This window comes from Tarenaya hassleriana, unplaced genomic scaffold, assembly GCF_000463585.1.
Source record: "Tarenaya hassleriana unplaced genomic scaffold, ASM46358v1 Cleome22, whole genome shotgun sequence".
In the NCBI taxonomy this organism is placed as follows: domain Eukaryota; kingdom Viridiplantae; phylum Streptophyta; class Magnoliopsida; order Brassicales; family Cleomaceae; genus Tarenaya; species Tarenaya hassleriana.
The window spans coordinates 9586-23278 of record NW_010965541.1 but is presented as its reverse complement, the minus strand read 5'-3'; the positions used below and the strand labels follow the sequence as shown (position 1 = coordinate 23278).

Here is a 13693-nt window from a genome sequence, read left to right as displayed (position 1 = left end):
CCTGCTGAAAGATTCTGAGAGATTCTGAAGTTTTTGGGTATAAGTGGACACGACGATCGGTATCGACCATCAGATGTAAACGCTGTTCAGTCGAGTCTGTAAATGGCAGAGATATTACTTGCACAACAGAGTGATCAACACCTAATGAGCTATGCTCTTTCCCCGTGTAGGCATCTACGAAGGAAAGTACACCGGGAGCACTTGAACCCGGACCACACCTGCCAACTACAAGAACAGAAGGGTTCTTGTCCATTGCGTGATGAGGGATCTGCCACTGGAACAAGTTAATACCGGACGGATTTCGACATGTTTCTGATTTGCGCAGAGAATTCAGCAGCACAGACCAGACGATCCTTCCTTCTCCAGTGTGCAATGCAAAAAGTTTTCCAGCTCGTGTTAATGCTATGATTAGTTTCCGGAAGCCATTACGGTCACGTGTCAGTTTGCTCTTCTCAGAACTTTTCAACCTCATTGCCTGGATTGCTGCTACATCGTCCGGGCTTGCAAGCATCAAGGTCCCTTTGAGCTTCAACACATGTCCCTTCCAAAGAGAAACCACCAAAAAAATTACATCAAAGACAACTTCAAATGGCCAGTATGACAAAAACCACAAAAATACAATGAATTTATATGGAAGTAACCCAACTACAGCGATCAATAAAAACAAGACATTGTGATATATTCCTACCTTAAGCCACTCAAAGAGATTGTGCTCCACTTCTGCCACTGATACACCATCCTTTTCCACAGGCAGTTCAGATGTTGTGACACCGATTATCGAAGCTAGCCCATCTTCCCTGCTCCAAACAATCGCCCCTTGTTGCAGCAACAAAAGAGATTGATCCTCCATTACAATTAATGCCCTGAATCCGTTAGTCCTGTCTGTCCTAATATAGTTGTTTATGAAAACTTTATGGACAAGCCCTCTATGTTGTTCCATTTGAATGCTCTCCGAAAGCAATACAGTCTCCCGGTCATTAACAAGCTTCACCTCAAAGTGAATCTTATTTCCTTCATGTTGAATCAAGGCAAATGCTTCCTGATCATCCGCGACTGGAAGTGAATTGCTGATCGCTGTTTCATCAGATAATGTGTCTGCCAGCTCCATCTTTCCTTCACCGTTGACTCTTAGGAGTATTGTGCGTTTATTGACTTTTAGAGCAAGCATATTGCTAAGAACGGATGGTAAAATCTCGACCTCTCCAGAATCCTCAACAAGATCTGAGATAAGCTTCTGCTGGAAGCTAATATCTCCATCTAGAAAGCTAATTGTTACCAATGTTGACCTAGTTGAATCAAGAACAGCAAGCTTATCACTAGAAACCGACGAAACTTCCCCAGAGAACCCACCAGGGAACATCATACTTTTGTGTGTTACTGCTTCCCCAGTTTTGGCATCAATCTGATGGACATCAACCTGGGATGAATCACTGAAGCCCAGCACATATAACATACTACTTCCAGAAGGTTGGAGAACCTTCTGAACTTCTAAGCTGCAGAGAACGTCACAAAGCGCAATAAAGAAGTTATTAGACATCAATTAAAAATTGTATAATCCAGGTCTGTAACTTTTTTATATAAGGGCAGCAGCAACAGTCATATATAAACTTAAGGGTGTTCATACCCATCAGGTTCAAAATCCTTTTTCCAGAGGATTTCCCCATCTACACCAGACACGGCTTGAAGAGACCTTCCCCCAAAAACAAGAATTGGGTAGTCCCTGCCAACCTTCAAATTCGTCTGCAAAACAACTTGTGTTCATAAACTATAGGAAAGGAAACAAAGAGATGCTGATAGCAACTAAATCCAAGATGGCATTGCATTCTTCGATAACATATGGGAAGTTTGTGTTTCCTAACAAACGAAAAAAGGAGCCTGCACCCTTTGGGTATCTATGGTATGGGTATGAGGTAGCAAATACCCTTTACCGAATAATTATGACTATATCATGGTAGTTAATTCAGCAACCCAAAAATTATCTACAGCAAAGCATTAACAATATTGATAGCAACAGGTCATCTTTAACTACAAGCAAATAAAATGGTTGTATCACTAACCGGCACCAACAACAGGGGCTTGGAATGCTTTACACCATGAAGCGCAGTTTCCCACACCATCTGGCCATCTGGAAGGTTCCAGGCCCTTAAAATACTTCCTTCCGAGGAAAGGGTAATGACATCTGAAATAATTTCGCTCAAACAGTCAAAAGCCAGGTAACAGAGGTTGAAATGCTCATATAATTGTTGCAGGTCCATCCAGGCATAGTTAATCAACAGGTATGGAAGATATGAACTCTTACATTTTCCCAAGGCAATATCAATCCCATTGATAACATCATTTGCCCCAAGAACATGCCGCCAAACTGCAGCAAACCAGAAAGCCAAATAAACAACCAAAACAAAAACGCGACACTCCAATGATCATGGAAACTTCATTATTCAAACTGGGTAATAAAACAAGTGAACAATGATTGCTTACATATCTCTCCGAGTCTGAGATCAAGGGAAGCAATAGCATTCTCCTCGGTTGACACAACAACACGCTTCCTTCCAGTTTTCTGAGTGTGGAACACTGCATGCTTCACTTTCCCAATGTAGCGTTGATGCCTACACAAAACAACAAAAGAGTCTTCTCCATGAAACCCTTAAGGTAGAAATTTCAATCCTACTTCGTCCCATATCATCCCCGAGGTAACTAAGAGTAACTTTCCCTGAGAGTGTTTCGATTACATCCATGACCAAACAATACACTTCCAATACACTTCCAGAAATCGGATAATCACGCAAAACATTGGCTAACAAGATTGTAAGCCCAAATCACGGATCAAAGACAATACGACATGGATTAATCAGATCGGCGAGAACAACAATCCGAGTCCGAAATCGAAAATTCAAACGATGAGAATTCTAGAATAGTCAGATAGAGTTAGAAGCTTCCTAAAGTTCTCAGCCAATTTTCTCTAGAAACAAACGGAAATCCAAGGAAAAGAAGAAACCGGATGAAGCGGAGACGAATTACCAATCCATGAGCCCGACTTGATCTTCATAAAGAGAGAGAGAAACAATCGCGGATGATAAAAAGAGCAGAAGAACGAGAGAAACCCTAATCGCCATCGGCATAGATATGGCGATCGATGTGACTAATCCTCTTCTGCGAGCGCTTCAGCAGATCTGGAGATGAAGAAGAGAGTCTGGAGGAACTCGGGAGAGCATTAAAAAAGAAAGGGTTAGCGCGACACAAAAATAAATAAATAAATAAATAAATAAATAAAAATGCAAGAGTGTATAATTTGATAATTTAATTAGTAAAACATAAACATGTCACATAAATATTTATTTTTAGAATTTACAGATAAAATTAGGGGTTTGTGGGGTGCAAAAATAGTTCGGTTATTTAAAAATCGAATTGAAGTGATTAAAATTAAATAATTTTTTGGTTATAAAATTTTAATAGACCAAATCTGAATTAATCATAACCGAATCTAATCATTTGTTCATTCATATATTTTCGATTAATACGCGATATATGTTATATCTAATTAAAATAATTAGTATAATAAATTTGTTTATATAGTTTTATAATTATGATATATAATTAAATTGAGACCTTTAATATTTTTTTCAATGATGTTCAATTTATTTTATTTACTATTATAATAGAATCGAATTTTTATTTATTTATTATTTTGTTATAATTTTAATTAGACTGTAATCAAATTGAACCATAATCGATTAAAACCAAGAAAAGAAGGAACCAAATAAATATTTGGTTATAAATTTATAAAATCCGAGATAATCAAAACTGAATTAATCATAACTAAATAAATAGAAACATCTGGTGTTTTTCATCCAATGTAAATACTAGAAATTCATTGTAAGCTGCATCTTTTTTTTTTTTTGTTAAGAATGAACAATTACTTAAATATTTATTTAAGTTTTAGGATTCAGCTAAAAACAACTAGTGAGTGCATGGTTACACTTATGATTAGACTTGTTTCATTAGTTTGAGATATTGATAGTTAATGGCAGATTAGTTATAAGATTACGCTACAGACTTCATGGTTAATTATTAATTGTGGTGATTAGAATTCATTCCCGTTGCATATAACAAAATATAATCAAAATCAAATCGAATGATAAAATAATTTCCCAGACTTTGTTTCGGCGCATCTCCTTATTTTTTTTCTGTTTTTTTTTTTAAAAAAATCCCAAAAATTGTTCAGAAGAAAAACTCCCAAAAAACCAGGCCATAAAGTGGCTGGGAAACATATTTATTTATTTATTTATTTTTAGTTTTGGAGGCTTGAAAAGAAAAAAATATATATCTGGATCCATGTATCACAAATATTAGTCACATGTAATGTAAGCATCTGGACAAGAAAATGTCCTAAGAAGTAGCAATTTTTTAAAATATAAATCCCAAAACAAGAAAAAAAATTACTTCTTTTTTGGGTTTTGCTGTTGAATCTTCAATCTTGCAGAAGAAGAGGAAGACGGAGAGATCTTCTTTGTTTCTCTTCCTTTATTTTTTTTTTGTCGAACTTTTTGGAGAAAAAAGTGTTATTTTTGGGTAAATGCACACTTCCATGGCGGCGATCCGGTTTCTGGAGCAGTGTTTGTCCGAAGTCGAGTTCAAGTAGCTCCGGGTCTCGTCAACGGCGTTTATCTGCGAAAAGATCCGAGTACCCATTCGTCCCCGAACGGTAATTTAACGACCCATTTCATCGGAAGTTCGGATTTTCCTGCACATCGATCTGAAATTCCGGTTTCCATGGAAATAGTTCGATGTCTGGTCTGGATTTGGAAACTCTTCTTTGATTGAATGTCTGGTCTGGTTCTCCTGTTGATGTTTGTCTTGATTGAGCTTGATGCAGAGCTAACAGTTTAAGTTAAGAGAGATTTGGCAATGTGTCTGTAACATTTGGTACCAGAAGAGTTTCATTGAGCATTTGAGATGAGATCCTTTTGATGAAATGATTATAAGAATTGTAGTTTTCAGAATCTGAGATTTGGGATTGGATTTGGATTTGTTGGTTCAAATGGCATCGATTAGAAGAACGCTGTCTCCAGTACCCAGACAGAGTTCTTCAGCAAACGGGGAAGCTGTCTCTGTGGGCTCTCCTCTGTCCAAATCTTCATCTTGTTCCCAGAACCATGGATCTGCTGCAACGGGTGGAGGGTTGTCTTCTTCATTGCTTAGTTTATCAGATCCTCAAGCTTTGCTCTTTGGTGTATATTCTCCTAGATCTTCCAGACCTATTGAACGCTTGAAACCGAAAGGTCAGCTATGGAAGAGAGCTCTGATACATTTCTCCTTGTGTTTCTCGATCGGTATTTTCATCGGACTCGGCCAATTTGCTTCCACGGAATTCTCAATGAGCTCCGTGGCCAAGCACCGAGCTTTCTCTTCTGACGTTGTTTCGAGTCTACAAGTAAATGACAGTCAAGCAAGACACGAACGCCTGGGTTCTGATACCAAATCCATGGAGATTAATTCAACTCAGGGGCACTGGATGATGTTTCAAGAACCGGTAAACTTTACAAATGTTCTTGAACAAGAATCGGGTCTGGTTTCTCGTAAGCTCTTGGTGATTGTTACCCCCACGTATTCTTGGCCCTTCCAGGCATATTACCTGAACCGTTTAGGACAGATGCTGAAACTTGTCGAGCCACCTCTTCTGTGGATTGTTGTCGAGATGAATTCTCAATCGGTGGAGACTGCAGAGATCTTGAGGAAGACCGGGGTCATGTATAGACATCTGGTTTGCGATAAGAATGTGACCGATGTGAATGATATGAAAGTTCACCAAAGAAATCTCGCGATGGCCCACATAGAAACACATCGTCTAGACGGGATTGTTTACTTTGCAGATGACAGTAACATGTATTCATTGGATCTTTTTGGGCAAATGAGAGAGATCAGGTACTTGAGAAATTCCGAAACTTTCTACAGATTTCTTCTACGGATACAATATAGGGTTTGAGTAAGTTCGGCATTCGCATTTTCAGGCGTTTTGGGACATGGAAAGTAGCTAAGCTAAACGGAAAAGGAAACACAGACACTGTAGAAGGCCCTGTTTGTAATGAAACTAGGGTAATTGGATGGCACACAAGCCAATCTTCTAGATTCCGGAGATTCCATGCCGAAATGTCGGGTTTTGCCTTTAACAGTACCATCCTTTGGGATCCAAAGCGTTGGCACCGACCTACTGTTGAACTCATCAGACAGGCTGACACAGTTGGAGATGATCTCAAGGTTAAACCTTTTAGTAATCATTTGCCTGAAAACCTTGTCGATTCTGTGTTTGATCTCGAAAACTGGACTGGGAAATTTGCAGGTGAGTTCGTTCATCGAACAGATTGTGGAAGACGAAACACAGATGGAGGGATTGCCCGAGGGCTGCTCAAACGTCATGGTGTGGCAACTTCATCTCGAGTCATCACATCCGTTCTATCCCAACAAATGGCTCTTGAAGAACACCAGAGGAGTTAACGTCTCACCACTCTTTTGAGGGTCTTCCTGTCCGAAGAAGGGAAATCAGGAGAGAGAAAAGGTAAGAAAGGTAGAAACTTTACGGGTTTTTCAGTTGCTAAACAAAATGATTAAACTCAAAAAACCTTTGTTCAAATGAAACAAGCGCATTCTTCAAAAAACGAGATCGCTAAACATTATTGATATGAAGATATGAACTGGATTGTTTCAAAGTTTTACCGATATTTGATCAAGATTGTTTAAGGGCTCGAATTCTTGATTCTTAAGAGACAGATATCCTGAAAATACAGCTGAATCCAGGGACATCTCGAGACATTGCTTGTCGAAACTCTAACTTGGTGGAAAGGAAAACAAAACAAAGATGGAAAACTTACAAGAACTGTCTTCTGTTATATGTTTTGGAATTGCAGGAAGATTTTCTTCCGGATCTTGAACTGAAAAACAAGCAAACATCAGTTAGAAGGCGAAGCCGGTAGGCCAAGGACTCTGGTACGAATTCTCGTTGCCGTCCCGAGAGATTCATCACTGCCAAAACATTTTTCCAGAACGCAAGAATCGTTGTTTTAAGTTTGTGGTCTTTGGATGTATAGTTCAGATTTCATCAGATGTTTATTTGTGAAACAGAGGGCCGTGAGAGAAAGCCCTTGTGTTGGTATTGTCTGTTTTACCAATATACGGTTAAGGGCCATGAAATCCAATTGGTAGGGATAAACCGGACCCGGTTTAACTTCTGTAATTTCTTTTGTTCTCCTTAAAATCTTTTTGGCAAATGATTAATTTACTATTTTTCTAGATAAACACGTGATCCGAAATCATTTTTATGTTACAACAAACAATCATGAATCTATATTTACCGTAAAACAATTATGAAATGTTGTTAAAATTCTATTTAAATTTCTTTAAAGATAAACAGAAAAGTCGATATGTCCGAGTGGTTAAGGAGACAGACTCGAAATCTGTTGGGCTTTGCCTGCGCAGGTTCGAATCCTGCTGTCGACGCTTTCTTTTTTCCTTTTTTTTAATGCAAAATCCAAAAACGAAAAAAAAAAGTTGCCATTGGATATAAACCCTAATGTGAAAAGAGCTCACAAAGTGTTGTTCATTGTCTGCAACATCATTAGAAGATCCTTGATGATGCAATAAGAAAGGAGTACATTCTATGGTTTTAGGGATCTATAGAACAAACCATCATAATTTCATATCAGAAATGTTGTTGACTTGAGGACAAGGGTAATACAAAAACTTGAACTGTAAAGGGTCCTCTCATTCAGGGTTTGGACGGATCTCTTTGGCTTTGTTGGAAGTTCTTCCTGAAGAAAGCAGACAAACTTGCGCTAGCAGCCTGCCCTCTCTCTACACACAGGAAATAATCTTCCACTGAAACAAATATCACAAAAGAATCATCAATTCACAATATGTTACTGCCCAATGCAAAGTAAAGAAAGAGAAGTTCCAGCAGTACCTGACATAACTCCATAGGTGGTAGACGTAATGATCCCGTGTTCCGCAGGTTCACCTTCCACGAGTGATGACCCTTCCGGCAGAACCGAGAGAATCGAGTTCGGAAAGACTAAGCAAGCAAACGCCTTCATTTTCTGCCCAGTTTTTGCAATCCAAATAAGCATACCGGTTTTGTGGCAGCTCGTGAAAAGACAAGAACAAAACCAAGCAGAAAAGGATAGCAAAATTTATTAACCTGCTCTTCAATCTTGTTTGGATCGAGGATGGCATATCCGTTATCGGCCAGGCAACAGCATATCGCAACTGAAAATGAAAATGTAACAGTTGTAAGAGTAACTGAAAGCGAGTAGGTAGGTGCACTAGCTGCAGTGAAATACCGGCAAGATGCTTCATAGGAATTCCTGCTTCTACAAGGGCTGCACATGCCGCATTTACAGCGCACGGAAGAAGCTACACGAGATTGAATCAAGGAAATTGAAATGAAGGCTTCTATAAAAAAATATCAATTAGAACCACTAATTAGAGAAGTAAAGCCTGACCCTTCCAAATAGCATCAGACACCTTTATTGTTCCTCAAACAAACAATTTCCACTGATCTCACCACTTTCTCAGAAACTCAAATCCCCAAGCAACAATCCATATTTATCTCCTTGTTAAAATGAAGCATAAGATATATGCCCGAGACAGAATCCTCAGTTCACTAAAATGTTGGGAATGTTTGTAAAAGGATACAGAGCCATCATCATGCACAACCTGCATGTCACATAAAGAAACCGAAACTTCAGAGACAAGACAAACTGAGAATGGACATTCTTGCAAGGAAATGGAGATCCACAAGTGACCCACGTACACATTATGGGATAACTACTCACCTGAACTATCACTGATGTGGTGGTATTTGGATTTACCGTTAAGACACATATGCTCTGCAATGTCTTTTTCAGTACCATCTCATACTCCCTTTCAACCTTTCCTAAAAAAGATGACGATACATTAAGCAAACCATGTAAAAAAACATTTAACTTCTACCATGACAACATAACCAAGCAACCAATGACATGTTCTAACCAAACTAGGAATGCAGCTAGACGCAATGATGCATTCAAGTGAAAATCCCCATTTCTAATATTAAAACTTACCAATTTGCCCGGTTTTAGGTTTCCATATGACTTCGAAGCATGCCTTCTCTGGGTTTTCGTTCCTCTTGGTGCCCGCTTTTGGTCCATAAACCGCGACTAAAACTTTTGTATCCCCTGAAACCATATCAAATCCAAATGCATACCCACGAATTTACACATCAAGAAACAGTAAACCTTCATAAAAGAAAAAGACTAAAAAGCTTACCAATTCACAAACTAAGGCGTACAGGAACCCTAGAATTGGAAACAGTGATCGTGTAATTGGACAGGAAAACATGGATATGGATGGGATACCTTGCGACCAGCTAGCGGAGCCATGGGCACGATGGAGAATATTTCGGGAACAAGCGAGGGGTCTCAGCTGGTTTGGCGCTCTACCATCTTCTCTATCGATGTCCATTGACATTGATCTCAATACTTGTCAAACAAAAGTCTGATCAATTCAATTAGCAGAGAAATCAGATTGAAGCCTGTGGCTTGGTTTTAAAACCACGCCTGAGCAGCAGTATCCCTACCAGAAAGATAAACAAAGCCCAGAGAAGATGGAAAAAGAGTGAAGTAAACCTAGGTTAAACCCTAATAAAACCCTAATTCCGAATTCAAACCAAGCAGATGCACAAACAAAAGAGAGCGAAATCAAAACAACAAAACCCAAATGCTCCGGAAACTGGTAATACCTCCGACGATCAGGATTTAGGACCAAAACCTAATCTCCGACACTAAGCCCAAAGAACAAGAAGGAAGGAGCATAATTTTGAGTTGAAAGAAACGGGGGAAGAAAACCTGAACGACTTTGAAAATGCATGGGCTTTATTAGGCCCATTGTATACAATGGGCCCACATGGGCTTATTCCAATCCTACCTTTTTCTAATTTCTATCTTCACGTAAAGCCCATATGCCTAATTCACCTTCAATTTATTTGGCTTTAGTTCCATAATTGCCCTTATTGTTTCGCGGAGTTACAAATTTATCCCTGCTTTGTAATTCTTTCCATCTTATCCATCACGTAGCTCTTGAAATTATCGGTGTCGCATAGCAATGGATGACAAATCGCCGGCGTTTCCAGATTCCGGCGATTTATCCCGGGAAATAGTGTCCGTAGCTTCTGGAGAAGCTCACACTGTGGCTCTCTCTGGTGAATTTACAACTTTTTTCCGTTCGATAAGTACAATTTTCTCTCTCTTTTGTTTCCTTCGTTGGATCGATTACGGTGTTGGTAATTGGCAGGCGACGGATGCGTGTACTCATGGGGAAGAGGGATGTTCGGTCGTCTCGGGTTGGGTTCGGAGTCCGACGAGCTCGGCCCAGTTCGTGTCGGGTTCGAGTTTCCGGGTCGACCCGGGAGTGATCGGGTCAAAATCGTGGGTGTTGCTGCTGGTGCTTATCACAGTCTCGCTCTTTCAGGTTCCTTCCTCTTCCGAAAAAGAAAAGAGTTCATGATTCTTGCTTGAAGCTTGTTAGGGCATAAACCTGATTAATCGACGATTTACTTGTAAAAATACTGATTAAGATGATCTCAACAATTGTGGGTTTCGCTCTGATCTCCAAATAAACTAGCTCGGGTCATAATCTAGATCATGCTGGAGATACCATTCTGGTAAATGCTGATTCTCTATTGAACATGATCATATTGGTATTAACCTTTCTCTTGGCTTATGTTTTGTGTTTGCCTTCCAAGCTGTTGTTGGCAGATGATGGTTCGGTTTGGTGCTGGGGTTATAACATATGTATCCTTCATCTGAATCTTTGCCGTTTAATTGATATGATCGGCCTTTTCTCTGTTCTCGACGTTGAATCTATCAATGAGTAAAGAGCCTTGACTGATATATGGATGGCCAACTTGGTTTTGATGGAGAGAATTCATTGGCGCCTCGCTTGTTGGATCAGTTTCTGAAACCAGAATCATCCAGTTCTCCTCAAGACAGTCCAGTTACAGAAACCAGTTCCCCTACAAAGGTATGTGGTTCTGCAAATCTTGCCCTAGTTCTCCTTTATAACCCGTGATCTGAAAGTACAACCCTTTCGTCGTTCTTTATAGGTTAGTTGTGTCAAAGCCGGATGTATGATGTCGCTTGCCATTGATAGTGTTGGAGGACTTTGGATGTGGGGCAATATTCCACACGAAGAAGACAGGGAACCTGAAGAACCTCGCTTCTCATTTTCAAGCACTTCGGTTCCTACTCCTGTATCTGATTTCTATGGCCAGATGGTTCTGAAGGTAGCGTGTGGTAATGAACATGTCATGGCCCTCGTGGGTGTCGGGAAGAATTGTGGAAACGAGGATGGCGTGTTGTATTCTTGGGGCGGTAATGATCATGGCCAGTTAGGGCTCGGGGACAGAGAAAACCGTTCAAGGCCCCGGATTGTCGAGACATTTGACAAGGACTCGGGTTTTACAGTATATGACATAGCTTGCGGGGCTCACCACACGGCTATTCTTACCCATAAGAAAGGAAAGACGCAAGAAGCAAGACTTTGTTGGACATTCGTCAGCTCGGGCACGGGAATACTAAGAGCTCATCCGTTCCTGAGCCTGTTAAAGAATTGCCTGAACACTCTTGCTTTGTTTCCATAGATTGTGGTTTGTTCCATACAAGTGTGGTATCATCCGAGGGATATGTCTGGTCGTGGGGAATGGAGAAGGGGTTAGGGTTATGTCCTGATGCTAGTTTCACTGAACCTGAAGCCGGGGACGCCATTACACCGAGACGGATGTCAAGTGGATCATGGTTTCGGGACCCTGTTCAGGTTTCTTGCGGGGCAGCACACACGGTTCTCTTGGCGAACGGAGGTTACAAGCTCTGGTCTTGGGGACGAGGAAGGAATGGCGTGCTCGGGAACGGAAACACTACCGACCATTATAGCCCGACTACTGTCCTCTGGCCTAATGAGCCGAAACCCATGAATGAGGAAGCACCCGAGACAGATAAAAGCTCGGCGGAAGAAGATATCAAACGGCTAGAATCGAAGCTAACAGTGATGGAAAGATACACCAGCATACTTCACGGTTCGATCTTCGGGAAACCGTTCAACGAGGAGGAAGATATCCCGAATTCGTTACGAGCCTCGGGGTATTTCGACCTCGGAAGAGAATGGGAACAAATGGTAGAGGCTGCAGATCGAAGCCAGCTTCTGAGGCTTCAAGGTTTCTATGAAAGCATGCTTGATAGAGTCAAGGATAAGCTGTTGGAGAGGAGGATTCAAGAGATTATGAAAGATTGTCTTCAGTCTTCAACCCCTAAATAACTCTAAAGACATTACAAAATTATGATAACTTGTTTTTAACACATCAGTTTGAGCTGTGCTTTGGATTAATCTTATAATATGTAGTAATTTTGTCTCTTTTTGATGATTTTGATGATTAATTAATCTAAATAAACATAGGTTATGGATAATGTTCTTCTCACAGTCTTCTATTTACAATTGAATATAAAAATATATATATACATTTTTTAGAGGGAGGGACCACTGTTAGATACGATGAACTCGACCACACTGGATACACTCTCCTCAGTTCTGTCGGAACCAGTCGTATCCACAACGATCCTCGGAACATCTCCGACGTCGTACTCCGTACACCCTCCGTACTCTTCGAGCAGCCTCTCCAGATCTCGCCACGTGGAGGGCTTGTGCCAGCTGGCTTGATCGGACCGTCCACGCTCCTCCACCCTCCGCCGCCACTCGGCCTCGTTCGACGGCTTGCCCTCCACCACCAAGACTCCCACGTCGCCGGCATCAGACGCGACGCGGCGGAGCTCGTCGAGGTAGCGGCGGCGGGAGAGCGGCGAGTCGACAACGATTCCGCCGAGTCCGACTCGGAGCTGAGTGGAGGCGACCCGCCAAACGGCGTCGTAGGAGGCGTCGTTGAGGAGCGAGGGTGGGATTTGGTGCTGGTGGAGAGAGGAGGTGGAGTCTTTGATGTCGTCTTTGTCGATGAGAGGGAGCTTCAGAGCCGCGGCAATGGCGGACGCTAGGGTTGATTTTCCGGTACCGGGATGGCCCTTCATGGCCACGATAACTTTTCCGGCGAGCTGAATCTTCTCTTCTTCCACCGCCATGAAAATACCCAATCGTGAATTTTGCGTTCGTTTGGATTTGGAGAAAGAACAGTGGGTTTTTTATGTTTCCAAAGCCTTATCCAAATCTTATCCCCAAAACATACTGTTCAACGAAAATGCCTAAAAAAACCCGTGATTTGACTGTCGGAAAAATAGTAAAAATCATATCTAATTTTCATGGATCCTGATCATATTCAAACATTTCATTAACAAATTTTCTCTTTATTACCTTTTTTTCTTTTTCTTTTTTATAGAAATTGAATAGATGGTTAGGGGTGTAAACTAAATGGCTGTCAAAACTATATGAATTTGGATTGAATTATATCGTTTCAATTCTGCCAAGGAATGAGTTGATGGGTTGGTCACCAGCTGAAAAAATGTAATTTTAAATTATTATTATTTTTATTATTATTACAGTTTTGAATAGTTCAGCTACCTTACGCTTTGATTCATTTTAAATTGATTTTTTTAAAACGTAATTTCGATACAAGAACGTAAGAATTTCGATACAAGAGATTTGAAAACCTTAACTCATAGTGGAA

At 40.6% G+C, this 13693-nt stretch overlaps 4 protein-coding genes and 1 non-coding gene across 7 annotated transcripts in view; 3 read left to right on the top strand and 2 right to left on the bottom strand.

Moving 5' to 3' along the window:
• Nucleotides 1-3204, bottom strand: part of LOC104814774 (ER membrane protein complex subunit 1) — a 5067-nt gene extending 1863 nt beyond the window's left edge. The window contains exons 1-7 of the mRNA XM_010542957.2: nt 3019-3204; nt 2479-2606; nt 2300-2362; nt 2058-2179; nt 1625-1740; nt 689-1493; nt 6-541 (exon numbers count right to left, since the gene is read on the bottom strand). Coding sequence (XP_010541259.1) covers nt 6-541; nt 689-1493; nt 1625-1740; nt 2058-2179; nt 2300-2362; nt 2479-2606; nt 3019-3119 — 1871 coding nt within the window. The 5' untranslated portion in view covers nt 3120-3204. The remainder of the gene's footprint in view (nt 1-5; nt 542-688; nt 1494-1624; nt 1741-2057; nt 2180-2299; nt 2363-2478; nt 2607-3018) is intronic.
• A 1146-nt stretch (nt 3205-4350) lies between these two features.
• On the top strand, nt 4351-7269 carry LOC104814773 (probable beta-1,4-xylosyltransferase IRX9H). The gene is made up of 4 exons (XM_010542956.2): nt 4351-5922; nt 6009-6255; nt 6338-6553; nt 6903-7269. Exons 1-3 carry the CDS (start codon nt 5039-5041, stop codon nt 6509-6511), a joined length of 1305 nt encoding a protein of 434 aa, XP_010541258.1. The 5' UTR covers nt 4351-5038; the 3' UTR covers nt 6512-6553; nt 6903-7269.
• Nucleotides 7270-7409: 140 nt separating this feature from the next.
• Nucleotides 7410-7491, top strand: TRNAS-CGA. The gene has a single exon. It is a non-coding gene; the product is annotated as a tRNA-Ser (tRNA).
• A 36-nt stretch (nt 7492-7527) lies between these two features.
• LOC104814772 (exosome complex exonuclease RRP46 homolog) lies at nt 7528-9862 on the bottom strand. 3 transcript variants are annotated; one of them, XM_010542953.1, is made up of 9 exons: nt 9770-9862; nt 9387-9525; nt 9093-9206; nt 8826-8926; nt 8686-8706; nt 8331-8403; nt 8189-8256; nt 7955-8087; nt 7528-7869 (listed from the first exon to the last, which is right to left on the bottom strand). In XM_010542953.1, exons 2-9 carry the CDS (start codon nt 9496-9498, stop codon nt 7760-7762), a joined length of 732 nt encoding a protein of 243 aa, XP_010541255.1. In that variant the 5' UTR covers nt 9499-9525; nt 9770-9862; the 3' UTR covers nt 7528-7759. The 3 variants fall into 3 exon arrangements, with proteins under 3 accessions (XP_010541255.1, XP_010541256.1, XP_019058231.1); XM_010542954.2 differs by having other exon boundaries at nt 9387-9603; nt 9770-9856; XM_019202686.1 differs by lacking the exon at nt 9770-9862 and having other exon boundaries at nt 9387-9763.
• Nucleotides 9863-10093: 231 nt separating this feature from the next.
• On the top strand, nt 10094-12437 carry LOC104814771 (probable E3 ubiquitin-protein ligase HERC4). Its single transcript, XM_010542952.2, is given in 6 exon segments — nt 10094-10228; nt 10321-10497; nt 10785-10820; nt 10925-11049; nt 11132-11579; nt 11582-12437. Coding segments are annotated over 6 exon segments (1641 nt in total). The 5' UTR covers nt 10094-10131; the 3' UTR covers nt 12340-12437.
• Nucleotides 12438-13693: the final 1256 nt, after the last annotated feature.